Here is a 26,876-nt window from a genome sequence, read left to right on the forward strand (position 1 = left end):
CCTGTTTGCAGAATCAGTTTTCCGTGGGCCCCTCAATCATGCGGTGAGCTGAGTTTTATCTATGCAGAATGAGGGCGCAGCTTACCATGTGACCAGTAGAGTGTGCAGACAGCAAAGCACATGGTCACACTCGCCCCAACTTCTCCGAGCGGTGACGAATCCCAGGGAGAATTGGCAAGCCTGCTTTCATTACATGTAAGCATCAGAACCTCTAGCGGAGAGTGGGGAGAAACTACACTTACCAGCACCCCTTTCGGTCCGCTTCCTGCTTGCGCCATGGCGTCATTGCGTAATTTTACGTCGCCGCCATCTCATGCCTGCTAAAAAGAACAGAGCTAGGAACTTAATAGAGTAGCTTGTCTCATTGTCAGATATGGGGAAGATGGATTTTCTTTTTGTTGTCTCCAGCTTAAAAGCGAGAGCTGCCCTTGGTAATTGGCGGTGAAATTCAAGATTTCAGCGTAGTTATTTACTGAGAAGCAGAACCAGAAAGTATTCAGAGAGACAGCAGCTGATGCTTTAATTCAGGCCTTATTTAGCGTGGAAATGAGTGCCCTGCCAGTGCTAGTACAGTCCAATATTACAGAGGAACATGGCTTTCAGCAGCCTTGCAATGTAGAGTCACTGAATGAAGAGTGGAAGCAGGGCTGAGGCTGCCTTAAATTTCCAGGCCAAAGTCCACCACATAAAACATGTATCGGGTTCATAGCTGTCAACGTTTCCCTTTTTTAAGGGAAATTCCCTTATTCCGAATAGGATTCCTCGCAAGAAAAGGGAAAAGTTGACGTCTATGATCGGGTTTCAGTACGAGTGGCTCGTTAATTGGATTGTGCCCCTATCAGCTGCACTCCAGAAAAGTAGCGCACAGAAGCCCTGTGTTTACTGACTTGTAGGCAGAAGAGCTGCACTGTTAAATGTTAAAGCAAGTCTAAAATACCGGAAGTAGATCCCTGTATGTCACTCTACCCAGTGAAGTCTATGCTAGCTAGCGAGTAACTGTCTCGTTCTCGCCGCTAGGTGGATGTTGAAACAAAACTACCGTGACCATCATGACCTGCGGCCACGGCAAGGGGTCGGGGACTAGGACACATGCGCAGAACGCTCTTTCCTTGTTGCTATGGGAGCCTACGGCAGGGCAGCTGCTGGGAAGAGGTAGAATCCGCGTTCTCTTTTGTTCCTCCCCTGCGACGGCGGCATTTTGGCACCTGTCGCGACTCTTTCCCGGCTGGGGTTTGCGCCGGCGGCGGCCCCTGGTTGCTATGGCGGCGTTGGCGTTGCCTCTCGCGTTCTAAAGATGCGCCGGGAGACGGCGAGGGAGGCAGCGAGACCTCCGCCTGGGAGGATGTCGCGTCCGCAGATCATCCACAGCGGCCACTTCATGGTGTCGGAGCCCCACGCCGACCCGGACCCGGACCCCGAGGCGGCTCTGAGCCAGCCAGGCCAAGGCGCCCCGCCGAGTGCGGCGGAGCGAGCGAGAAGGGCCGGCTCCGCGCGGAAGGCCGCGGGCGGGAAGGCTGGTGACGGGGCCCAGCTGGCCGCCGCCGCCACCGCCGCTTACGACTTCGACACGGTGGACGAGGCCGCGTGCCTGTGCTACCGCTACGGGCCTCGAAGCAGCGGAGCCCTCAGCATCGACCCTTCGCTCACGAAGCTCTTCGAGTGCATGACGCTCGCCTACAGGTAAGGGCGGGGCGGGCAGGGCAGCCCCCGAGCGAACGGGCACAGCGGGAAGTGTGTGTCTGGGGGGAAATGTGGAGAGACACAGTAAGAAGGGATAGAGAAGGGTCCGCGCGGTGGCTTCCTTTCTTGCCTCCGGCCCTTGCCTCTCGGGATGCATTCAGGGAACCAGACTATGCCTTGGGATTACAGAGTGACTGCTGTGGGAACTGCAGCACGACCAATTACCCTGCCATTCATAATCAAGATATACTAGTATGCATGCAGATAAACGATACTCATAAGAGAATCCATCTGCAGGTAACTTGGCATCGTTAAGTAAAAGCCTCGGATTCCTTGTAACTACAGACATAAAGGGCATTTTCACCCAAGAAGGCATTTCAAAGGCGCAGCTTGCCTTTGTCGTGTCTGCTATGCCAAGTTAAAATCTAAATGAGTGTATAAATCTAGATTTGTAGCTGCCAGTTAAGAAGTGCTCCCCTGCAACCTTTCCTTCCACTTTAAGAACTTTCACTTATGGTAGGGAGGTTCTCAGGCATCACGTGTGAGAACAGAGTAGTCAAGGAATGAAACTGACATTTTAGAGTCAGAAACGCATACATCTGTTGAAACCAACAAATCCGGTTTTGTAGTTAAAAAAGAAAGCAGGGGGCCTAGATATGACATAGAGAGAATTTGGAATACAGAAAAGGGAGGCATGAGGAAGTCGGGGAAGTAAGGTAAAAGAAATTAAGAAACGAAATTGTACTTGTGTTTTTTGTTTGTGTTTTTGTTTGTTTATGTATTTGTTGTGTTTATTGTATTGTTATGTTATGTTTTTGTGATTATAAAAAAAAAATTCCTTAATAAAAATATTATAAAAAAAAAATAGATATGACATAGAGTTGGGCCTGGTTCTCCAGCATTCTACTACCACTTGCTTTCTGGCACAGTATTCTTTCTTTCTTTCTTTCTTTCTTTCTTTCTTTCTTTCTTCACTCACTCTGGTTGCAGTTCTACACACAAGGGATTAGAATCAATGAATAAGTCTCATTGAACTCCGTAGGAGTTACTTCTGAGAAAAGGTGCAGAGGATTGCACTGCTACTTATTTTACTGTATTTGCAAGGTACCCAATAGCGTCTCTAGTGGCATATGGGAATATGTTCGTATAAGCACAGCATAGAGGAGGGGAATTGACACTAACTTTAGTCTTCCCAGAAAATCATGTCAGAAAAGCACATCTTGCTGCTTAGACAGTGCTTCTGACACATACATATTACTTTGGTTTTTATCTACCCCATTTTCAGTGTATCTCATACCCCAGTTGACTTTTTCATTAAGCAGTCAAGTCCTATAATCTTTAATCAGCCTTCAGGTCAGACTCCTTTAATGTGTGGAAAGGAGAGAAAGTCTTAAATAATAGAAATTTCTGTTTGACAGAGTGTAGCAGATAGTTAGCATGAGTATTAAAGTGAGAAATGGACCGTGACCCAAGTTGTCCCTGCCAGATGCTAGAGACATAATGTCAAAAAGCTGTCTGGGTTATGTGGGATTAAATATCATAAAGTATATCCACTGTGGTATAAAGGTCTGTTTTGTCCCCTTTCTGATAGTAGAGTTGCTAAAGCATAAAAACTTGGCAAGTTATATAAACAGGAAGTTTTCACAGGACATGTATTTCTTCCTGTGCTCCCTTTAGCTTCCTAATAGAATTTTAATGTGAACTCTTGTGCAGAATTTTAATGATTTATGTTAAGGAACTAATTGGCTTGTTTTGCACAGTCTAGTTTTAATTATTGTTACCTGTGCTGTAGTATGTTGAAAATTAATACATGCCCTGAATTTTTTGAATTGGTTGGCTGTCCCCCCCCCCCACATTTCTGTAAAGTAGGAGAGAAACTTGAGCAATGAAACAAGCTGCTTAGGGAGGTAATGAAATTTGCTTCCTTGGAAACTTTCAAAGAAAGGCTGGGTGGGCAACTCTCTGGAATGTTTTACATTACTGTGCTTCAGGGCATAATTTGGACTAGATTAGGGATCAAAAACTTGCAGTCTGCTCGCTGCATATGGCACCCAGAACACTTGATTGCTGGCTGTGTGCCTCTTAAAAGTTTAGAAATTCTAGTGTTTCTTTTTTAAAGTAACATTTGACATGATTGCATAGACCATTTTGGGCATGTGATGGTAAAACAACAACTCTCTTTTCTGGTTCTTGGTGCCAAACAGCCTATCCTGCACTCATCTTGACCTTTGGGATTTCTCCTAGTTCTAAAAATAATTAAAATAAAAAGTACCACACTGGAACAGACAGCATTTGTTTTAACCAGTATCCCGTTCCCAGGAATGTCTGGCCCTGATGTTAGCATATAGAGTTTTGAATTAAATAGCTGTAGTCCTTTCATATAAAAGTTATATTCTTACCTGAGTTGCACATTCAGCGGATGCTACAGCTGTATGTTGCAGACTAGCTTCCCAACCAATATATTTGCTGCAAAATTACTGCTTCTGCCATTTCTTATGTAACACTGAATGCATTTTCCCTACATTGAGATCATCTCCTTGTAAATATATATCTATGAAGCAGCTTTAAATCAAGAAAAAAAGTGTTCTGGGATTTTCAGCAACCTAGTGAACTGGAATAGATCCTCAGAACTGGGATTTTTGGGTCTGTTATTTGACTTCCAGCATTATGACATTTCAAACGTTGACTCCTTTAGGTATTTTTTAGTTAATCTCCCACAACATTATGAGATGTCATCTTGGACTTAGCAAAAGGAGAAAGGTAGTATGAGAAGTTTGAATGCCTGAAGAAATCCCCTCAACCAGAGTCCTTTTTGACATTAACATTGTCAAAAGCTCAGTTTACCATATACCTGAGCCCACTGGTTTCAGTGGCAGTGCAAGCCTCTGCCCCCAGCCAGTGAAATAGACATTATATTTTGCTCAATAGTAACAGAGAATCATATATTGAATCTTTGCACAGCTATGCATTAGAACTGTGACTGATCTATCTGCCTGGGATTATTCATTATTCATTCTGTCTCAAGCAGGTGCAAAAGAAGCTGTTGTGGCAGAACAGCAAAGGGGCATGGGTTCTGAACAGTATCTTGTTTTCTTTTACACAACTGTTCAGTGAAACAGCTGCCAGGTTTGAAATGTAATGGGGCAGAGTGCAATAGGGTGGCCTGAGAATGTGGTCCAATATGCTTAGTGTGAGGATTTTCATGTGGGATGTTTGTGCACCTTCACGTGAACTTCTGAAGGGCAGAATATGAGTGTGTTGCTACTGATTAAACAGAGTGCGTGAGTGGAATGCAAGCTGCCAGTGTCTGCCTGTATTCCTAAGGAGATGCTGGCTCATTATAATTTCTTCTCCTTCATAAGAACATACAGATGAGGCGCAGTTTTACTTTAACAGTGGAAGAAATAAACCACTGAATTAACCTTCCAAGATGTTTTTAATCATTTGGATTACTCAAGTCAATACTATATTTCTCTGTTGTAGAGAGATACACTCACTAACAAATTGGTTATTAATAGCAAAACACAAATCATTTAACTGGATGTGTTTTAAATTATGCTGCATTTCTTCAGAATAATTGAATTACCATAGGTTCTGTCCTAGAAATAGTTGTCCAGCACTCACTGACTCTTTGTAGATGGGGTTCTGCAACAATAATGAATGGGGAAAACCCCTTACAGTAAGGCTGGGAGTGGGGGGTTTTCCAGATCTGCCACCTAAAGCCAGGGCTATTTTTTCTTCTGTCATAATTGCCACATGGAATTCCACCCCAAGGCTGGTATCTATAGCATACTTTTTAAAAGCAAGATTTTGTTCTTTGTTGAGGAGCTTCATCAGAAAAACAGGAAGGCAGTATACATAGAGAGCCATGTAGTTCTGTGGGCAGAGCTTCTGTAATCAACACAGCTTCTTATCCCAATATATGGTCTATAATTATGTTCTACACTTATCAGCATATGCTACTTCTAACCTGTTCATTTTTCTCCTTCTCCCACAGTTTGCTCTAAAAAATTGAGGAGGAATCAACATCCAGTGAGAGGTTTAGAATAAAGCAGGCATATTGGGTCAATCTGTACAAAAGGTGAACATTTGTAGACATCTGAGTAGTTTACAGTTTATAGTTTTGAGTGCAGAATTTAGTTTTATTGGCACAGATTAGTAATAAACTGTGGCTATAGAATAGTCAAGCTTATTAAAGAGATGTTCCTGTTCAGTGTGTTTTGAGCTGCCGCCTTCTTCTTTGGGTTGTTGCCTGGCCCTGTTTCCCCTTGAAAGCCAGATATACTTGGTATTACAAGAGGTGGTTTTTTTGGCTTTCTCATTTGTAGTGAGAAACTTGTCTCTCCCAAATGGAAAACCTTCAAAGGGCTGAAACTGCTACAGCGTGACAAGATTCGACTCAATAATGCCATCTGGAGGGCCTGGTATCTGCAGTGTAAGTAGCCTGGAAGAAGGTATTTTAAAAACAACAACAACAAAAAACAAAACACCCCAACCATATAAAAGGTGATCCGATATGGGCAGATTAGGTGGGAACCACCAAATTCTGTGTATAAATCCACAAAAAATGGGTTCTTCCTCCATCCCTGCACATGTTTTCCATGACTTCCTCAACCAAGGAGATTGTTTCACACAGAATTATGTATTGCAAGTTTGCAAAGCTTTATGCTAGCAAAAGTCACATATTAATTGCTTATGGATTTAAGCAATTAAATCAGCTCTACTGCCCTATTTAGTGGATGCTGAAATGGGAGCGACTGCCAGCCAGCAAGTATTTTCCCTGTTTGGTCCTGCTTGAAGCTATACTGCAGATTACAGCCCCTTTTCTGCTATTTCATTCTGGACGCAGATGTGGAGAAGCGGCAGAACCCAGTGTGCAGTTTTGTGACCCCACTAGAGTGCAGTGATGTAGATGTGCACCGCAAGCCTGAGGTGAGCAAAGGTTATTTGGGCCTTTCCTACTTAAGAACATACAAAGAAGTCAGACTGTGCATTTCTGTATGTGACCCCTGGCTGCACCTTTGTTTGGCAGGCTGTCATCATGGAAGGAAAGTACTGGAAACGCCAAGTTGGGGTTGTCATCAGGGAATATCACAAATGGAGGTTGTTTTCCTATACCCAGGTAAGTGTCTTCTCCAGCAAGATGTATTGTACTTCATATAGCTCCCCTTCACCCCTAGATGACATGTTCCACCCAAGCTCATACAGTCCTTTTTAGTGTCAACCAAGGAAATCAGGTAGCCAATCCAGAAGCACCTTGGAACTTGATTGTAAGAAGGTGGATTTTCTAGATGCTTCTTGCCAGGCTACCATAGACTGCATCTGGTGGTTATGAGGTGATCTGGTACTAGACTGGCAAGGCTATGTTTCTATCTTACTCTGATGGGTGCCTTGGCCTATAGACTCATTTCCGCAGCTGCCAAAGGCTCTCATTCTCTTGCCCTCTCTCTCATTTCCACAAAGACACACACTGGTCACCCAGCTATCCGAGTGAGATTATTGTGGTCTGCAATGGCTTGGCTGAGGCCTCATGTGTTCATTGTTGTTGTAGCCATAGTAGTAATAATAATAGTACATTATACCTAGCCCTTCCTCCCAAATGTGTCCAGGGCAGCAATAAGCCAGATAGGATTTTATTTAGCTACCTATGGTTTTCCTCTAGCTAAGTATTGTAATTGTAGTACTTTCAGTGGCCTAATCCTAAACATTCTGTGCATTTTGTTATAGGCTTCAAAGAAGATGGATAAACCCGTCTATGGTTCTTCTCAGGTGCTATTTTAATGCCTTGTTCCTATACTGCATCCTCCAGATTCCCCTTTCCCCATGGCAGAGGGTGGAATTAAAAAAGCTTGGGGGTTGTCTGCAGCCATTCAGTATTCCAGCCCCTCATTTGAGTTAGCCTGAAGTTGGAGTTCACAGCTCTTTCTCTCCCATTCTGGACAGGAAGTAGCTGATGATGTTCCAAGGGCAGAGCTGAAAACAGATGGAACAGATGCATGCCCCATGGACCTCGACCCCTTGCATGACCTGGATGCACTTCTGGACACCTTCATTTCTAGCCGCAACCCTTATGGTGGCCCCAACCTCCGTGGCCTTGGTGAGAGAGAGGCCTTGCTTTGTGCTTATTCCATCTATCTCTGGATCTGTCCCTTTCTACCAAGAAACCCTTTAAGTTTTCTCCACTGTCTCCAGAGGCTGGTACAGATGCCTCTAAAGGGTGGAGAGAGCTTTTGAAGTATCTCCATGTGAGAGCCAGTCCCTTGCTTGTGAACCAGAGAACAATTGCTATGGAACAAAGTAGCGAACGAGTGATATTATTTCTCATTTTGTGTCTTCAGCTCACCAGGGAAATGCGGATATGATCCAGCCCACCCTGACCCAACTGCACCCCATCTTTGGGGAGGAGTTTATGGACTTGGACCCCATTCAAGGTAATAGCAGAGGTTTATATGGCTGTACTTAGTGGTAAGGTGGCGCATCACAAAGCTGAAAGACATCCTCTGAAGCACTTTGTATGGCTTCTTAAGACCACTTCAGACTGTGTTTAAATTATGTATCCATACCGTACACACTTAAAAGAATTCAGTTTGTTTATAAATGCTACTGGGTACATGCTGCTAGGATCTCCTGATCAGCTGCAATTCCCTGCAGTGTTTATCTGTAAAAGAGCCCTTGGATTCCTCAGAATTGCAGCTTGCATATTTACTAAACTCACTGTTAGGGAGAAAACTGAACAAAATATGAAAAGTGTGTCATCAAGGCCCAAAAATCAAATAGAAACATGTATTATTATTATTTTAAGCCCACAGGTTAATCACCAGTTTTGAAAGATTAACTTGTGACCTCAAAAGTAAATAACATCTGAGTCTGGGTCACCAAAGTGGGCTGAAAGCTATCACTGTTGAGAGGAGACTATTTCCAACCTGACATTGCTGAAATTCTAGTTCACCCAAGGCCAGAGCAGAATGCTGCTGAGCAAACATGATACGTCCTGGTAAGACTAGACATTATTTAAATCAGTCAGCATGCACATAAAAATTCTCTTTTGGGCGTCCAGTGCTCTAATAGAAGACTCATTCTCCATATAATCACATGCATACTGTGCTTTATATATTGTTTGTCCCCTATCCCATTTTCTGAATCAGCCAGGACAAATTCTTCAGAGCCACTGTATATCCCCTTTTCACAGGAAGAATAAAGTAGGCAAATTAATCTTGTATGAATTCTTAATTTGAAAAATCCTAAACTTACGAGTTTGTCATCTCAAAATTTCTACTTGCAAGTATAGCATCTACATATTGAGCCTATTTCAGTCTCATTCCTGCCACTCCGTCACATAACTCTGAAATTAGCAGTCCCCACCTGCATATTGCTCCAGTTCTTGACTTGAGTTTCTCTACCAAATGGTTTAGTTGACATATCCTGGATTTTAGGTCTCATCTTTCTTCGAAACCACCAATTGATGTCTTCTTGTATGGTGGATGTGAATGAATGAATGTTTATTATTAAGGCCAAACAGCCAGCATACTACCTGTATGGTGAAATCCTGATGATTCCTTGCTTAATTGATTCAGACACACCAGCCAGTTATCTTCTACCAGTTGCTCTTTATCTCCTCCCAGCCTTTTAAATCTTTGCTTTCTTTTCACAGAATTCATCACTTCCTGTCGTTCTCAGCCCACGATCCAGGTAAGGAGAATAAATTTATCTGATAGCTTACAAACTCCTTGGGCTTCTGCAGCCCCTGATGCTTACTGCAGATATTGGTCTGTGCTCAATTTTGATTTTGGAAAGGCAATAGCCTTTTCTCAGCATTGCAAAAAAACTGAGCAGTGGGAGTTCTCCCACTTAAATGATTTTCAGTGCAGCCATCTCCAGCTTGGACTCAGGAGTTGTGTTTGATTTGCACTCTCTTCTCCCCCCTCTTAGGCGCCTGCAGTAACGGATGCTAGTGCTTTGAATCAGTGCAACCCAGATACACCTCTCATTGCCCCTGGGACCAAGGATCTCCCACCGCCTGGAGACTCTCTCAACCCCATTGCCATCTCACTGGATGTGGAGCCGCCTGTACCTTTGAATGGACAGCAGACCTTCCTGCCATTCTTCCCCACCTCCCCACTGAGGATCAGCCCGCCGCCTGTCTCTCCCATCTTGCGCATGCAGCCTCAAACCACTTTGGTCTTCTCTGTCATCACGCACACAGGATCAGAAACAAATTCTCCGTCTGTATTTCGGGACGCTTTTGCTGTGCCAGTCTCTGCTCCTCCACCCAAGGATGGGAAATGCAGACACCTCCAACGGATTGCTCCAGCACCCTCCTCTAGCCAGCAGCCAGCCCTTCCCGGTGCTCCGCTCCCCTGCCTGCTTGCAACTGGTATGTCCCTGCAAGGACTGGCTCTCTGCAGGGGAAATTGAGGCATTGCTGACCTAGACTACAATGCTTCTCTAGATCCATTTGGAGTTTTAAGTCATACTGCAGAATTCTCCTTTCTTTTTGGTTGTTGTTTTCTCAAGCAAATCTCACAAGGATCAACTTTTGGAATACCTAATTTAAACACTGCGTGCATTATTAGTGTTTATTTTGATATAATTATCTGAAGCTGGAGTTTAGCTTCATAATTGGGAATCATTGGAAGTAAAAGCATTTTTCTGTACTGGAAAAATAAAATATGTGGTCCAGGGAGATAGTTTTTTGTGTTACTGCAGAATTTTAAAATTATATACAGTGGTACCTCGATTTTCGAATGTAATCCGTTCCAGAAGACCGTTCGAGTTTTGAAACGTTCGAAAACCGAAAACTCGGTATGGAACTGAGTATGGAAAACTCAGTACGGAAGCCGTGTGGCATGTTCAACTTCCGAGGCGTGTTTGAAAACCAAAGCATTTATTTTCGGGTTTCCGGCGTTCAAAAACTGAAATGTTTGTCAACGGAGACGTTCAAAAACCAAGGTACCACTGTATCTGACTTGAGCTGATAGGCATTACGTAACAGTGCCTGCATCTCCTTCAGTGGATTTAGGGTTTAGCCTTGCAGAAATTGTGTGTCAAAGCTATGTACTGCCTAGTCTGTAGAATAGGAAAGTGGTTCAGTTAGTCTACAGGTATTGGAGACTGATTTAAGGTGGCAATCTTACTTGCAACTATACATATGTGTAAAGATGTCTGGGAGCTGCTGTTTGGAAAGGGAAAGAAAAAGTCCTCTATGCCCAGATTCCTCCTTTGATCCCCTTCTTGCTTCTCCGGAGTGTAGTTAAGCTTTTTGTTTCGATGCAGCCAGCAGTTTGAACCAGGTAAATCAAGCAAAACTACAAATGTTAACATTCGTCCAAATGCTTCATAGTTAAACAGAAAACTTTCAACTCGTTAGTAGAAGTGAAATGACAGCTCATTAATATAACTATGCATATTTACTAGCTTTTTAAAGTTATATTTTAATTTCTTTTAAATCTACAAGTGAGCACAGATTTTCTTGACCCAATTCAGAACAAGGCTCTTGTGCCTTGTAGCTTTTTTGAATGGGGAAAGTTGTCAAGAACTGTAGAGTCTTCTAATGTGCAAGCATTATGAAGAGAGAATCTGTAACTATGAAACTTTCCTCTCTACCCCATTTAAAACTCACACATAAAGGTCCAGAATTCCTATCCTCGTGTGTCTGATGGCAAAGTGGGTACCAAACACTTGGTGTCAGATTGGCTGGTACATGCAGGAATTTTATGAGACGCTAATGGTTATGGGGAAACCAGGCCTAGGTATGTTTTGGAAGGGATCCCTGAGGCAAGGATGCTCATTGGCCTCTCTGGTGGGTAGGGTGCCATGCATTTAAGTAGAGATCATTGGCCCGAATTGTATTTTCAGTTGTGGTGGGTGGGATTTCATAAAGCAGCAGACTCCTTTTCATTAAATAAATTCTGCCACATTCAAAAACTTGGTCTACTGGTGAGCAGCTAAACTGAAGCTGTGTAGTTACAGGGAGTGAGTGATGCTGCTTCAGCCAGCCAAGTTTTGTACATGCATTGGGGGTTAATACATAGAGGCTGGGAAAATAAGAACATCTCTTTCATCTCTAGGTCCTGCCCCACTGCCCCTCACTCCAGTCATGAACTCTGTACAGGTAAGGATGCTCTCCTCTGCCACCTTCCTTCTGCGAGGCCTTCTATCTCTGTTCTGCTTTTTGCCTCCTTGGAGTTGACAGGCAGCATATTTTTCTATCTTTCTGTTTGGCTGCTCTCTCTTTCTCTCAACCCTGCTTTTCCTCTCCCACAGGTGTGTGGCGTCCCAAAGCCCCCTGCGAATATGCTGAACTCATTCTCTGCAACAGTGAAGTCTCCTCCACTTGCCTCTGCTGCTGCTTCCCCTGACACTGGTAAGCTGGCTCAGGAGGGTGCAAAGTCACTCGGCCTCTCTTCTTAGAGATATCTCACCCGCTTTCACTGGATTGGTCTATATGCCGTGCCAAAGTAGAAATAGAATACACACCTTAAGAGGAACTCAGCTACCCCAGTATTTTTGGGATTATTTCAGGCGCCAAAACCAAGGAGAGAGCTGAGGACAACACTCTCTGCAAACCCCAGGAAGTGGACAAATGCTGTACTGCCAAGGTAATAAGGATACCCACACCACTGTACCCCATCTTGTTGGCTTGAGCATTGTGGGAAAAGACGATAGCCAAAGGTGTAGTCACCTGGCAGTGTCTCAAATCATGGCTTGATTGGCTCTTGCAGGGAAGTCGCAGATCAACACTTACCTCGGCTGACTATGCCCGCCGTAGGGTCATCAGCTCCGGCTTCAACACTCTTGCCACTCTCGTGTTGACAGGACCTGATCAAAGCAGCAGTAAGGTACGCATCCCCCACTGTACCAGAGGGTGGAAGGGCACATATTCTCTGCTGTTTGTCCAGTCCTCCCAATTTGCTTTGTGAACCTGCTGGAGCCATTCTTGTGGTCTTTGCCCTCCCAAACCATTTTACGCCTTTACTCCACCCCCTCCCCTCACCCCCCCCCCAGTTCAGCAAAGCGATGCTCCTGCAGAAAAGTGCGGCACATGTGGAAAGACTGCAGCAAGAGCGCCGACAAGCTCAGGAGACAGTTGAAAGACTACGTGGGGAAATCAAAGAGCTGAGCACTGCCATTGAGTGAATTGTGGGACTGGCTTAAGGGGTTTTCATTGCATCAGGGATACAAGTTAAAAGGTGAGAGGGGAACTCCTGTCAACAAGTTGTGGGTTTTCTCTTCCCTGCAGTGACTTTCAGCGCCAGCTTCCACCTACGGGAGCTCCTGTGCTGCCACCACAGTCGGATCAGGCTTCTCAACTCTATGAAGAGTATGTGCGCAAGCGCACCCTGCAGGACTGGCGCTTCTGGCTTGTATCCACCACCGAGCATGTGGGATGGGGTGGGACAGGTTAGGGTGCAAGAAAGAAAGCAAGGGGAGGTATTTGGCATGGCATCAGTGGCCTGCTGGGTGCTTAAGGGGAGCAGGGGGACTTGGCTGCATAGGCTCCTTAACCTCTTCCAACCTGCAGTTCAGCATGGTGATTAAGCCACTCTTTGAGAGCTACACCAGGACAGTGAGCACAGGCAACATCAAGGAATTCTGCGACTCAGTGTTGAGCTGGTTGGAGCAGCACTGCACCCTGCCCATCTTGCGCCCTGGTATGGATCAACAGGGAAATCTAGAAATGTCTTTCCCTTCACTGACCCATCTCTTTTTCCCCCCATGGCTTTCAATGATCCTTGCCTACCTTCTGCTCTGAAATCTAGCACGTGCTTGTGTATCATTCACCCATCCTACTCCTGCTTGAAGTACTCTTACGTTCACACATAACTAAGAGAGTGGCGCAGAACCATGGCTTACCAATTATACTCCACATTCCCAATTCCGTTTTCATGCCTTGCTAAGTTACTAGACACAATTGCCCATCACTATGATCCTTTCCTTGCCCTGAAGCAAGATTATTGGGCACTGCCTTAAAGCAAGGCCCAGATGTGACCTTAGGAGTTACCTGGCTTTGTGGTGTTTAGGGAAAAAATCTAGCTGGAGATGCCAGCTGTTCTCACAAGTCTTCTATTCCTGATACTTCCAGAAGACTTGAAAGGATTCTCTTTCTAGGAATTAGGAAAAAGTGTCTGCATTGATTTCATTGTTACTGTTTTGGTTTTTTTGTCCCACAGCTATTTCTGGCTCCCTCCTGCAGCTAAGCAAGATCACATCCATACTGACTCGTCCAACCCAGTTGCGTGAACAAGCCCTGCAAGCAGTAGCTGGCCCTCCACACTGCAAGAGCAACAGCTAGGATGAAGACCAGGTCCAGTGCTATATGGACATCCTCACACACTACCAGGAAAGCCAACAGCAGGGACCTCTATCTCAGGAATTCATTTGCCATGCAACAAAGAAGCTTATGTTAGACAGTATTGGGGTTTAGATTGCCAGAGCAGAGAATCTCTGAGTATTCATTTTGGTGCTGGACACCTCTTAATACTCTCTCTCTTTTTGCAGAACTTCAGGTAGTAGAGTGGGGGATGTGGGGGATAAGGCAAGACACAGAGCCAGAATGCAGATTTAATTGCCAGATGTAGGATGCCAGCCATGGCTTTAGTCTCTTTCAGAACTGGGGTGAAAGATTAGCCGCATAAGAATTAGTGTGGCCTCCATTTCATGTGTTTTCCCACCAGAGGGCAGTGAAAGTGATTCTTGCAGGCCTTCTCAATACATAGAGAGATACTTCCTCTGTATGATTCATGGCTTTGTTCCTCACTAAATTTGAGTGTTTGTGGCTAAGTGTCGTCGCGCGCCCCCTCCCAATATGCAGTATATGTTGATGGCAGATTTTACCTATGCAACCATACCCATGAACCCTTTCTGGGGTGTAGAGGATCAGTTTCTCCCATCTTTCCTTTTAGCTCAGAGACCTTTTGTAGGACTGTGTATTTTCTGTAGATCTGCTGAATTTTTACAGGGCGTGGAATCTGACTTCAGCTCAGTATTTGATGGTACAATCCTCAGAGCAAACAGTATCATCACACCTTCAGTCTACAGTGTAGCCTGTGCCTGCCATTCTCCATCCCCTATGCTCATGTTTCTTTTCTCAAGTTACATATTAGCTTGGCGTGGAATCTGGAGTTTATTTATGCATAACACATCCTGTATTATGTTTGCCAAACTTTGTTCTAGGCTACCAGCTAATGTACAACAACTCTTGACATCTGACCACAAGGAGGTTGTGTGATGGGGAAGACACCACCTAACCACTGATAGGCAACCTGTTCTGTCTCCACTACTGTAACTGTATGATTGCATAACCTTCTGCAAATGGCAATACCTCATTCCAAACTCCCAAGTTAGTCATAAAGCTAATGTCTACAGGAACAGGAGCCTAGCTGACTAAACTAAGGAAAAGGCTTTTTTACCCTTTCCAGAGTTTTGAGTAATATCTGAAGTAGCTCTGGACATTTTGGCACCTGATAACAGAGAATCCAAATGTCACACCTCTATCCCCCCACCCCACCCTCCCCCAGTTAACAGGTACAACCATTGAAACTAGCAGGAACTGTGGCGGTGCATAGATCCTTTTCATTCCTGATGGGTAAGCTCTATAGCTTTATCTTTCATTACCAGATGAAAGCCTTTGATGATTGGAAATTGTTCTAGCTGTTTGCATACAAGATATTCTAATACTTATGTGTCGAGAAATACACGAGAGAAAGAGTTGGAAGGGACCACGGGATCATCTAGTCCAACCCCTTGCAATGCAGGAATCTCTCACCCAACGTGGGGCTCGTTGTTGAGATTTGACCTAGGTGTGTGTGGTTTCCTTTTCTTTTTACTGATTTATTATTTCTTCATTCTGCTACAGGCCCAAAACTTTCAGCAACAAAACCAAAAAAGCTATTCTATTATCCTATAGGAATATAGTAATAGTATGGCAGTTTTCCATCAGCCACTTTAACTAAGGAATGGGCAACTGATTGATTCCCATGGGAGACTGACCTCAATATACAAAATCTACTTCAAGCCCAGGTGTGCTTTCAGTCTGGGATGTTGGATGGCCCTTTTCTGTACCTCTTTTACTCATGAATGATGGTGGTGCTTTTTAAGAGTCTGCAGTAGCTGAAGGTAACCACTCTGCATTTATGTGAAGTTAATGCACAATACAGCTGACCCTTTCACTGTTCAGCATGGGAGGTTTACTGCAGAAGAGACTTCCAGTGCTTGCTCACCTAGATGTAATTACTGATAGCACTTTACTTCCTCCAGTCCTGTAGGATTTCTTCAGTTAACGTGTATTAAAAAAAGAATGAGAGCACACATGAATTATGAATTCTATCTTGAAAAATATTCAGTGGACCATTTGAGATTTCTTGTGTTTCTATATCATTTTGTAATTTTAGCACTATTTCTGTATGTTCCACGTATGTCACTAAAATACATTTGAGTAATCTTTAAGTGTTGTTTTCCTTTTTCGCAATTCAGAAACCATCCCACAACCAACTTCTGCCCAGCCATCCCCACTGCTCAGCTGCTAAGGCCTAGGAATAGCCAAATAGCACTTCAGTTGTGGGGGGGAGGGCACACTATTCAGTTGTTCATAGTGCTACTCAGCTGGGCAGCAGGCAGGGAGGTATGCAATAGATCTCTCTGTTGGTGATGGAGTTGAAGAGTCTGTACATCTTCCTTGAGCAGGGTGGGGAGAATAATGTGTCACAAACTATTCAGATGTGGTCCCATTGACACATGTAGCTGTTGGATGTGCAAGTGTTTTATTTCTCAGTCAATTAACTTGAAAGCCAATTCAACAAACCAAGCAAGTTTGCAAAGAGCACACAACAGTAAAATAAACAGGATGCAGTGCCATACTAAGCTTGGCTTCCAAGAACTAGTCACCTAGTTTTGGGGATTCTTTTCCCCAGCACAGCATATTGATCCCAATCAATCCTCACCTTCATTTGACCTCAGCCATCTAAGTACTCCCTAAGAAGCTTTGATTAGGGCCAGAACCCATAAGTGGAGACCAGCTAGTAGACCTTGGCATCTTTTTAGGGCTGTTACGTCCAAGCACAGAATCTCCACGATAGGAATGAAGGAGTTCTCCAATACTGTCAAAACTCAGGGACTTCTCAGGCTGAGATACCATCACATTTTCCTCTCAGAGGCAATATCCATGCCACAGGCTGCAAGGGAAGCATATGGAACATGGTTACTGTCTGAAAGAATCCTGACTTGGCATCTTACATGCCTCCTCCACCTACTGTGCCAAACAGCAGGCATGGACAGCACAACAGCAGCAATGGTGCATGTTTTACAGTCAGTATAAGCAAATGATCTGTGGGGAGGCCACAGCTCTCAGCTTTCAATTCTAGGAAGTCATTGGCCAGAGAGAAGGTGGCGACCCACAGCATTTACTACGACTCCATTTGAAGCAATGAGCAAATGGAGTCGTAGTAAATGCTGTGGGTTGGAAGTACAGCAAAGGTGAAGCAAAAATCTCATTCTTCGGCAAGGTTCTCACACATCATGCAAGCTGACTGCCAAATGTAAACTTTGTAAGCGCCTCTGCTTCATGACAATCTTGGCCACTAGGACTTCCTACCATGAAATGGCCAGGACAGTCTACCAAACACCCTGGCGGAAGCTGCAAATACAGGAGAATTGCTTGTTCTTGGCTACTGATCCCTTTCCTATTATAATCCCCAATAGGTGAGTTATGGACCTTTACTTGACCTTTGCTGAGCTCATACTTCCATTTGCCCAGTTCATTTTGTGTATTACCTCTTGTGATACAGTTACTCCTCTACCTCTTGTGATACAGTTACTCCTCATTCATACAGTTGTGAATAAAAGATGCCCAGAGCTTAGCCAAATTATCATGTGACCTAGTTAGCACTGCCATGGCCTTGCACCACCAAGCCCAACCTCAATAGTCTTCCTCTTCCAGATCTCATTACCCTAGAACAGATACTTCCATCCAGTGGCTGAGAAGGACAGAGCAGCTTTTCTATACTAACCTGTATGTAACGAGAGGGTCCTTGTTGTGCTTCTCTAGCAATTCCCGCACCATAGCAGGGGGGTTGAGACCCAGTAACTCTGCCCTCTCCCAGCGCTGCAAACGGGTGATTCCTGTCAGGGGAAAAAAGGTCTCTCAAAGTGGCCTCTTCAACACCAGCGATCTTCAACCACCTTCCTTGCAAGTCTACTGCCGCTAGATGAACTTGAGAATTAACTAGGAGACCCCTTTTCCTGGTATGCTGCCACTAATTATAATGTAACACTTTAACAGAGCATAGGGAGACTGGTCCCTGCCCCATGGAGGTATATCTAAAATTGTGCATGGAGGGAGGCAGGGAAAACCTATGCTTTCATTGTAGTGATGTGTACTTTGGCTCAGTTGTAGTAGCAGCATGATTGGAATTTCTTACCTGTACAGGGGCCATACTGCCAGCTGAGGTCAAATTGCTTTAGTGTCTCCAGCTGGTCTGGATGTGCAGCATCTTGGACTGCCTGGACTGTCACTGCGTCTGATCAGAGAGAAATGGATGATTATCACCGCATTATGGAGAGCCCTTGTATGAAATGAGTGTGCTGGAAAGGCTTAACATAATTCTTTAGCCAACACCATTACATTAGTTATCTCTGGCTTGCTCTACAACCCGTATAACTCTGCCTGTGTTTTTTTTAGCATCTCTTCACCCACACTTCGATCTCATGTAAATATGAACACACACAACATGTGCTGACTGAAGGAAACAACACTAACACAATTAATCCATTGCTCATTGAGAATGCTCCTCTTCTGTGGAGGGTTCCCCACCTTTTGGGAGTACAGTATATGTTTCATATAATTTTACTTCCTGCTAAATGATTTTTCAAATACTTCAGTTTTACAGCAATCCTGTGCAACAGTTCATCACCACTGTACTATAGCAACTTGCTAGCTAAGCAAGTGGCAAGCCTATTACTGATTAACCCTCACTTGCATAACCGTGGTATTGAGTTATGTGCAGATCCAACAAACAACCTAGGAGACGACCAAAGCAAGACCGTGCAGGGAAAGAGTTTGCAAGAACTGATGTCTTGCAAATCTCACGGGCAACTCCAATGGGCATCCATCTACTCCCCACCTAAAGCTGCTGGATTTTCACCCTTTCCCCCCCGATCAGATTATCTACCTATTGGTAGCAGAGGTTCCACCTTGCCGTGGTGAGTGGGCTTGCACATGCCTATGACCCTTGTGAGCAAAACCGACGGGAGTCTCGTACTCCCAACAGGGTCACCCAAGGTGGCAAGGTCAAAGGGGAGGAGCTAGACAAAGAATGATCCAAGAAGTCCTCAACAACAGAGCAGGCAGCAGATAACAAGTGGCAAGTTACATCGGCTGTGAAGGCGGATGAAGGATGCAGCAGATAAGATAGAGCCTTACTGCAAAGACTGTGCTTTGGTCAGCATGCACTGATCTACACACATGAAACAAATTCACGCACAAGCATCTTCCAAAAACCCATACCAAACCCAAACCCATAAAACTCCCATGGCGATCAGCAAATGGTAACGGTGTCTCTAAAAATTTTTACACATCACTTGGGAAGACAGGTGAACTAATGCCGGTGTACTGGAAGAAGCAAAGATCACCAGTGTTGAAGCAATGATTCTTCAGCATCAACTACGTTGGACTGGCCATGTGCGGATGCCTGATTACAGTGGTACCTCAGGTTACATACGCTTCAGGTTACATACGCTTCCACTAACCCAGAAATAGTGCTTCAGGTTAAGAACTTTGCTTCAGGATGAGAACAGAAATCGTGCTCTGGCGGCGTGGCAGCAGCAGGAGGCCCCATTAGCTAAAGTGGTGCTTCAGGTTAAGAACAGATTCAGGTTAAGTACGGACCTCCAGAACGAATTAAGTACTTAACCTGAGGTACCACTGTATTGTTTTCCAAAGCAACTACTCTATTCCAAACTTAAAATGGAAAGTGTAATGCTGGTGGTCAACAAAAGAGGTTTAAAGACTCCCTCAAGGCAATTTTTTTAAAATGTAGTATAAAAACTGACAATTGGGAAACACTGGCCTGTGAGTGCTCCGATTGGAGAACAGCCTTTACCAAAAGTGTCATGAACTTTGAAGATGCTTGAACTCAGGATGAAAGGGAGAAACACAATAAGAGGAAGACACATTTGGCAAACCTTCACCATGATCAACTCCCGCCTAGAAACCTATGTTTCCACTGTGGAAGGATGTGTGGATCCAGAATTGGCCTCACAGTCACTTATGGACTCACTGTTAAGATTGTGTTCATGGAAGACAATCTTACTCGGCTACGAGAGATCGCCAAAGAAGAAAAAGGATTTACGGGAGCACGACCAAATCGGTTGCACTGCGCACGGAGCCTTGGGGGTGCCGCAGGGAACGCTGAAAGTATGATTTAAAATGAAGCGAGAGAGGTCAGGGGCGCTGAATTTTTGTGTCGCACCAGGTGCTGCTGAAATTCACGCATCCCTTCCTAGCAATACTCACCATGCAGCGGGCTCTGAGCCTTCTTTGTTTCCTTACTGTCTCTTTTCCTCTTCTTCACCACTTGGAAGGAGTCTGTGATTAGCCGCTTCCTGCCCATGGTTCCATGGGGCAATGCTCACAGAGCATTAACAGGCTGCTCTAAACAAGGAGCTGAGGAGAAGCAGAGACTGTTAGACAAGCTGCTGACTAGGACCTTCAATCTCCAAACCTACTGTCCTAACACCAGCTACCAGTCAAAACGACTTTATTTCTGGGAGAAAAAACCCCAAAAAGGTGTCTGGACTCTCCTAGCTGGTGGCCTTCTCCCATGTGGAAGTTCTTTGCCTCCAAACACATTAAAGAGCCTAAGTTTATGTAAAGGAGAAGTATATTCTGTGCATGGTCAGAGACCCTACACTCTTTATAATTGCCTTTGTGAAATATACTCAGAGTCGCGAAGTGATTTCATGCTCTTTATTCAGCTCATAGTGGTGAGGAGGAATGAATGAAAGTCCCCTCAAAGTATCAGCTTTATATACATTATTTACACAATGGGCTGCACAAGATTGGCTAATTCCGGAATTCTACTGTAAGCCAATCAGGTTGTGGATTCACTTCTATCTGGAGCATGATTGGGTAGTTCCTGCCAACCAATCATACTGCTGCATTGTTCTAGGACCAATCAGACTGCTGCATTCTGAATCCTATTGTTCTAGGACCAATCAGACTGCTGCCTTTTGGATCCTATTGTTCTAGGACCAATCAGACTGCCGCAGTTTGGATCCTATTCAACTCTGTACATAACACCCCTCCCCTCTAAGTTCCAGTCCTGCCCGGGAGGTCGCATTCATAGTCCTCGAGGTACGCTGGCGGCCTACGTGTGCGTTGCGGCCTGGGGTGTTCCCTGGTCCGGGGTTCAGGTTCTGGCTCGTGTTCCAAGGATGCTGGCTGTGATGGGGCTATTTGGTCTGGCGCAACCGGCTCGCTCAGTTGTGGTTCTGGTTCCGGTGTCCTTTCGGCCTCGCAGGTCCTCTCTGTATTTACTGATTCTGCCTCTCCTGCTGGCCCCTCGTGCTCTATGGGCCTCACTGCCCCTCTGTTCCTTTGGGACTCCTCTGACCTTTCCTCCTCCTGGTTTTCTCCCGGGAATCGTCGCCGTATCTGGTCGCAGTGGCGGCGCCAGCATTGCCCCCCATCTGTTAGCACCTCGTACGACACGGGGCCAGTGACCCTGGTGACTGTGGCGGGTACCCATGCTGGGCCTGCCCCAAAATTCTTTGCGTACACTGGGTCCTGGGCCTCGAAGGTCCGGGGGTTCCTGCCTTCCCCCACCACTACCTCATCCTGAGCTCTATCGGGGTGAATGCGGTCCAATCTGATTGCAAGGCGCCGACCCATTAGTAGTTCAGCGGGGCTCCGGCCAGTCGTTGAGCTGGGGGTGCTGTGCTGTGCTAGAAGGAATGTGGCAAGGCGGTACTCCCAATCCCCTTGCGTCATGCGGCGAAGGGTGTCCTTGGTGGTCCGCACCATGCGTTCTGCTTGGCCATTGGTGGCAGGATGGAATGGCGCCGAACGGATGTGGCGGATGGCGTTCTGCGCTGTGAAGGTTTGGAATTCTCCTGACGTAAATGCAGTCCCGTTGTCTGAGACGAGAGTGTCAGGGAGCCCGTGGGTTGCAAACAGCCTGCGTAGTACCCGGATGGCTGCGGACGTAGAAGTGGACGGTACCAGTGCGACTTCCAGCCATTTGGTGTAGGAGTCCACCACTATGAAGAATGTTTTCCCCTGAAAGGGGCCAGCGAAGTCCACATGCAGGCGTGACCATGGTGCTCGGGCGGACTCCCAGGACTGGACTGGGGCCCTTGGGGGATCTGGGCGGGATTCTTGGCAGGCCTGGCAGTGTTTGACCCAGGCCTCTATCTCTCCGTCGATCCCCGGCCACCACACATAACTCCTGGCAAGGGCCTTCATTCTTACTACCCCTGGGTGTGTCTCGTGTAGGGCTGTGAGGACCCTTTTTCGGAGGGGCTGGGGAACAACGACCCTGCTTCCCCATAACAGGCACCCCTTGTGGGCCGACAGTTCATGTTTGCGGGTTGTGTAGCCGGCGAATTCTGGCCCGGGGCTGCTGCTGGGCCATCCCCTCCACACCCAGTCCAGGACCCGGGAGATGACCCTATCTTTCTTGGAATGGTGTGCAACTTCTTGTGCCTGAATGGGGCGGTCGGGAAGCAGCTCCAGGCTCATAACCTCTTGTGCGGGTGCTGGGTCGGGGCCTGTTTCCGGTAGTGGTAGCCTGCTGAGGGCATCCGCATGGCCCATCGCCTTCCCCGGACGGTGAATCAGTGCATACTGGTAGCTGGCAAGGAAAATTGACCACCTGAGGACGCGAGGAGACAGCACTTGGGGGGTCTGCTTTTCAGGGGCAAATAAGCCAAGCAACGGCTTGTGGTCAGTCACCACGGTGAAGGGCCGCCCGTACAAGAAATCATGGAATTTTTTTACTCCCTTCACGATTGCCAGACCCTCCTTGTCGATTTGCGAGTAGTTCCGCTCGGTTGAGTTGAGTGTCTGGGAAAAGTATGCCACCGGTACCTCTCTTCCATCCGGGAGTTGGTGTCCCAGGACAGCGCCAATTCCATAGGGCGAGGCATCGCATGCTAGCACCACCGGCAGCCTCTCGTCGAAGTGTGCCAAGACCGAGTTTGAGACAAGCAAGTCCTTGACTGCCTGGAATGCGGCCTCCTGGCGCTGGCCCCACACCCAAGGGGCCCGCTTGTCCAGGAGTCTGTGTAGGGGCTCTGCTACCGCCGCCTTGTGGGGAAGGAAGGAATGGTAAAAGTTCAATAGTCCCAAGAAGGCCTGAAGTTCAGTCTTGTTCTTGGGCGCTGGGGCATCACAAGTGGCCCGTACCTTGTCCCCAGTCGGGTGGACCCCTTCTGCGTCCACCATAAATCCCAGAAAGTCCACCTGAGGCACTCCTAGTAGACATTTTTCCCGCTTCACCTTGAGACCCGCCGTCTGGAAACGGTGCAGAACGGTGCGGAGGCGGTCCTCAAACTCCTCTGGTGTGGGCCCGGCAATCAACACATCATCGAAGAAGGGGGTGACGCCCGGAATCCCTTTAAGTAGAGAGTCCATTAGATTCTGGAATATGCCTGGTGCCACGCTGACACCGAATTGCAGCCGCTTTACCCTGAATGCTCCTCTGTGCGTCACAATCGTCTGTGCCTCTGCTGTGGCCTCATCTACTGGCAGCTGTTGATATGCTTGGGCCAAGTCCAGCTTGCCAAAAATTTTCGACCCAGCCAGGGTGGCAAGAACATGGCTGACCACTGGCACTGGGTATGCATGGGCCGTGAGGGCCTTGTTTATGGTACATTTGTAGTCTGCGCAGATGCGGACTGAACCATTAGGCTTGACGGGCGTGACGATTGGGGTTTCCCAGGGGGCATTAGGCACCGGCTCCAGCACTCCTTGCTCCACGAGCCGGTCCAATTCCTCGTCTATACGGGGTTTCAGGGCGAACGGGACCCGGCGGGCCTTGAGCCTGACCGGTCGTACTGCGGGGTCAAGCTGTAGAGCAATGGGGGGGCCCGTATACTGTCCCAATTTCCCATCGAAAACCCCCGGAAATTCCTTGCATATGGCGTCCACGTCCACTTGTAAGCTAGTGTGGTTCACCCCGGTGACGGCTAGCCCTAGTGGTCCAAACCATGCCAATCCCAGTAAGCTAATGTAGGGGCCCTTGACCACAAGCAAGTCCAGTTGCCGCGTCCGCCCTCGGTATTGCACCCTGAAGGTCCCCACCCCCATTGTGGGGACCTTACGCTTTTGGAAGTCCCGGAGGGTGAATGGGGCCGGCCTGAGTTTGGGACCCCCAGTAGGACACAGTTTCCTTAAGGTCCTTGCCGAGATTATGGATAGAGTTGAACCCGTGTCAAGCTCCATGCGGCATGGGGCCCCCTCTATCTGTACGTCAACATAAATTTTCTCTACGTTGGGGTGGGGCAACTGGTATACCTGGAAGTCCGTGAGCTCTGTCGAGTTGCCTTGGTGCGTTGGGCCCCGGGACCTGGGGCTCTTGGATTGGTCATCTGATGCCTGGCGTCGGGTGGGCCGAGCCCGACACACCCGGGCGATGTGTCCCAATTTTCTGCACTGCCTGCACTCTGCGTTGCGGAAACGGCAGGTCCTCCTCTCGTGACTTTCTCCACAGCTTGCGCAGTTCCCTCCTTCTCGTCGAGGCAGCTGTGGTATGTGGGCTGCTTGAGTGCGCTGCTGTACTCGGTGCACCTCCTCCCTGTCGGATCCTGAGTCGTCGGTGAGGTCTTCGTGGTGGACCCTCGGTTGGGACAGCTGGCTCGGCCGTGCCTCTTGCGTCGACCTCTCGGCAGCTTCCGTTGCCAGGGCCTCCTCCAGAGCGACCTGGAACGTTAGGTCCTTCTTAGCGTAGAGGCGTCGTTGCAGCTTCTCATCCTTCAGGCCACCGACGAGGCGGTCACGAAGCATGTTCTCCAGCTCTGAGAAGTTGCAGAACCGGGCGGCTTGGCGGAGAGAGGTCACAAACCCAGTTATGGTTTCCCCAGGGGCTTGCCGCTTTGCGTAGAAGGCATTTCGACGAGCCACCACTGAGGGCTGCGGTGAAAAGTGCCCCTTCAGCTGTTCCATTATTGTTTTGTATGGAACAGTAGCGACGTCTTCCGGCGCAAGGAGAGCCCGGGCGATTTCAAACGTCTCCTCTCCACAGACGCTGAAGAATATCGCCCTCTTCTTGGCGTCTTCTTCGTCGGTGACCCCTTTGGCTTCTAGGAGGAAGGTGAAACGGGAGGCGTACGCTTCCCAGTCTCCAGATGCTGGGTTGAATGGCGAGAAGCTGTTGTCGGTTGCCATTCTGAGTTCCTTGTGTCCCGGAGCTGAAGCCTGGATACACGGTGCGAGGCAGCGGTGCGGCAGGTGGCGGTGCTGCGGTGCTGTGTGTGGCAGTCAGCTCAGCGGGATCCCACCTTCGTCGCCAGTGAAATATACTCAGAGTCGCGAAGTGATTTCATGCTCTTTATTCAGCTCATAGTGGTGAGGAGGAATGAATGAAAGTCCCCTCAAAGTATCAGCTTTATATACATTATTTACACAATGGGCTGCACAAGATTGGCTAATTCCGGAATTCTACTGTAAGCCAATCAGGTTGTGGATTCACTTCTATCTGGAGCATGATTGGGTAGTTCCTGCCAACCAATCATACTGCTGCATTGTTCTAGGACCAATCAGACTGCTGCATTCTGAATCCTATTGTTCTAGGACCAATCAGACTGCTGCCTTTTGGATCCTATTGTTCTAGGACCAATCAGACTGCCGCAGTTTGGATCCTATTCAACTCTGTACATAACACTTTGCATTTTCCAGGACTGTGTGTTGACACTGAAAAATTCTCAGCCCTATTCCAAGGCAGGGCAAAGTCCTTTCCCTGAGCACAGGCTATATAAGCTGTTCCTCTGTCAAGAAGTGCGACAGAATCCCTTGCGGTCCCCATCCTGGACTCTGCTTCCTCCTGCAGCCATCAAAGCAATGCACGATTCGGCCCTCTTCCTCATCCAGACCTCGAGAACAGACTCCCCGGTTCCTGCTCTAACCACTGGTTACTCTCCCCCACACCCAAGAATCCAAAAGGCCTGGGGATCAAAACGACCCCCTCACCCTCACCCCTCTGAACAGATAGATACATCACCCTCATGTTCCTTCTATAGGAGCCGCGTTCCAGTTTTTGGACCCTTCCTTTCCAGACGCCCCCCCCGCAGCCTTTTCGAGTCGCCCCCTCGAGTTTCCTCCCCTAATGCCCAAACGCGGAAGGGTAGGAGAGTCTCTCTCCTGTCACCCCGGAAAAACGGCTCCGCGAGATCTCTAGAAGCAGCTGAGTCCTTACCAGCAGCTGCGCCGGGGGCTGTCGGTGCTCCCCCCCAATGTCTCTTGGGGGCGATGCGAGGACTGCGGGGTGGGAGCTGCTGGCACAAACCGCTCCCGATTCTCCCCCCACCCCCGGAGCCGTTCTGGGTCTCCCCGAAGCAGCCGCTTGTTGTTTTTGCACGGATCGGCCAATGGCAGCGCTGCTTTCGCTTTGCGTTCAAGGCGGCGGCAGCGGAGGCAGCGCCCCTGGCGGCCGACCCGGGGAAGGATCCCACCTTCTTGCTCTTCGGGGCCCCGCTATTCTCCCGGCTGTTTCCTCGCTCCCAGCACTCCATCCCCCAGTCCCGCATCTATGCGCTCTCTTCCTTTTGCTCGAGAGATTTTGCCGCGATCAGAGGAGCAGAAGCCACAGAACCGCCAGAGGTAGCAACGAGACGCCTGCCGATTAATAGTAAGACGCGGGACATGTCCGGGCCAAAACGCTGATCCGGAGACGGACCAAGAAAGGAGCGGAGCGTCCAAACGAGGAAACGCCGCCATAGCAACTTGCCTGCTGCGCTAGCTTAGCCGCTGTTTGGGTAAGGAGTGGGAAACCGGAGCAGAAAATAAATGCTTTACCTGGAGACAGTTTTTCCCAAAATCACTGAACTAGAGAGCAGCTTCCTCTTCTCCAGCAGCAGTGGTCCTCTCCAGCGACGCGGACTTATAAAAAATATTGGGGGGGCCCGGGAAAGCTCATGAATAATAAATAAGCTCATGAATATGCAAATAAAGTGGCGCCGCCTCCTCGTGAGCGAATAGGGGAGAG

General features: G+C 47.3%; 2 protein-coding genes across 5 annotated transcripts; one reads left to right on the forward strand and one right to left on the reverse strand.

Moving 5' to 3' along the window:
- The first annotated feature begins 1,122 nt into the window (after window positions 1–1,122).
- Window positions 1,123–16,125, forward strand: LOC128419100 (MLX-interacting protein-like). Of its 2 annotated transcripts, none has more exons than XM_053399451.1 (17): window positions 1,123–1,680; window positions 6,009–6,115; window positions 6,530–6,612; window positions 6,713–6,802; window positions 7,408–7,449; window positions 7,624–7,777; window positions 8,019–8,111; window positions 9,332–9,369; window positions 9,610–10,054; window positions 11,748–11,791; window positions 11,944–12,046; window positions 12,205–12,278; window positions 12,402–12,518; window positions 12,685–12,812; window positions 12,920–13,043; window positions 13,202–13,331; window positions 13,851–16,125. In XM_053399451.1, exons 1-17 carry the CDS (start codon window positions 1,295–1,297, stop codon window positions 13,970–13,972), a joined length of 2,280 nt encoding a protein of 759 aa, XP_053255426.1. In that variant the 5' UTR covers window positions 1,123–1,294; the 3' UTR covers window positions 13,973–16,125. The 2 variants fall into 2 exon arrangements, with proteins under 2 accessions (XP_053255426.1, XP_053255418.1); XM_053399443.1 differs by having other exon boundaries at window positions 11,944–12,043; window positions 12,202–12,278.
- POLD4 (DNA polymerase delta 4, accessory subunit) lies at window positions 5,223–26,759 on the reverse strand. 3 transcript variants are annotated; one of them, XM_053399695.1, is made up of 5 exons: window positions 26,088–26,260; window positions 20,189–20,338; window positions 18,096–18,194; window positions 17,685–17,796; window positions 5,223–5,325 (listed from the first exon to the last, which is right to left on the reverse strand). In XM_053399695.1, the coding sequence occupies exons 2-5, from the start codon at window positions 20,283–20,285 to the stop codon at window positions 5,301–5,303; spliced, it is 333 nt and encodes a 110-aa protein (XP_053255670.1). In that variant the 5' UTR covers window positions 20,286–20,338; window positions 26,088–26,260; the 3' UTR covers window positions 5,223–5,300. The 3 variants fall into 3 exon arrangements, with proteins under 3 accessions (XP_053255670.1, XP_053255663.1, XP_053255652.1); XM_053399688.1 differs by lacking the exons at window positions 5,223–5,325; window positions 26,088–26,260 and adding exons at window positions 16,423–16,850; window positions 26,687–26,759; XM_053399677.1 differs by lacking the exon at window positions 5,223–5,325 and adding an exon at window positions 16,423–16,850 and having other exon boundaries at window positions 26,088–26,256.
- Between the last annotated feature and the right edge of the window lie 117 nt (window positions 26,760–26,876).

This window comes from Podarcis raffonei, chromosome 1, assembly GCF_027172205.1.
Source record: "Podarcis raffonei isolate rPodRaf1 chromosome 1, rPodRaf1.pri, whole genome shotgun sequence".
Classification (NCBI taxonomy): Eukaryota; Metazoa; Chordata; class Lepidosauria; order Squamata; family Lacertidae; genus Podarcis; species Podarcis raffonei.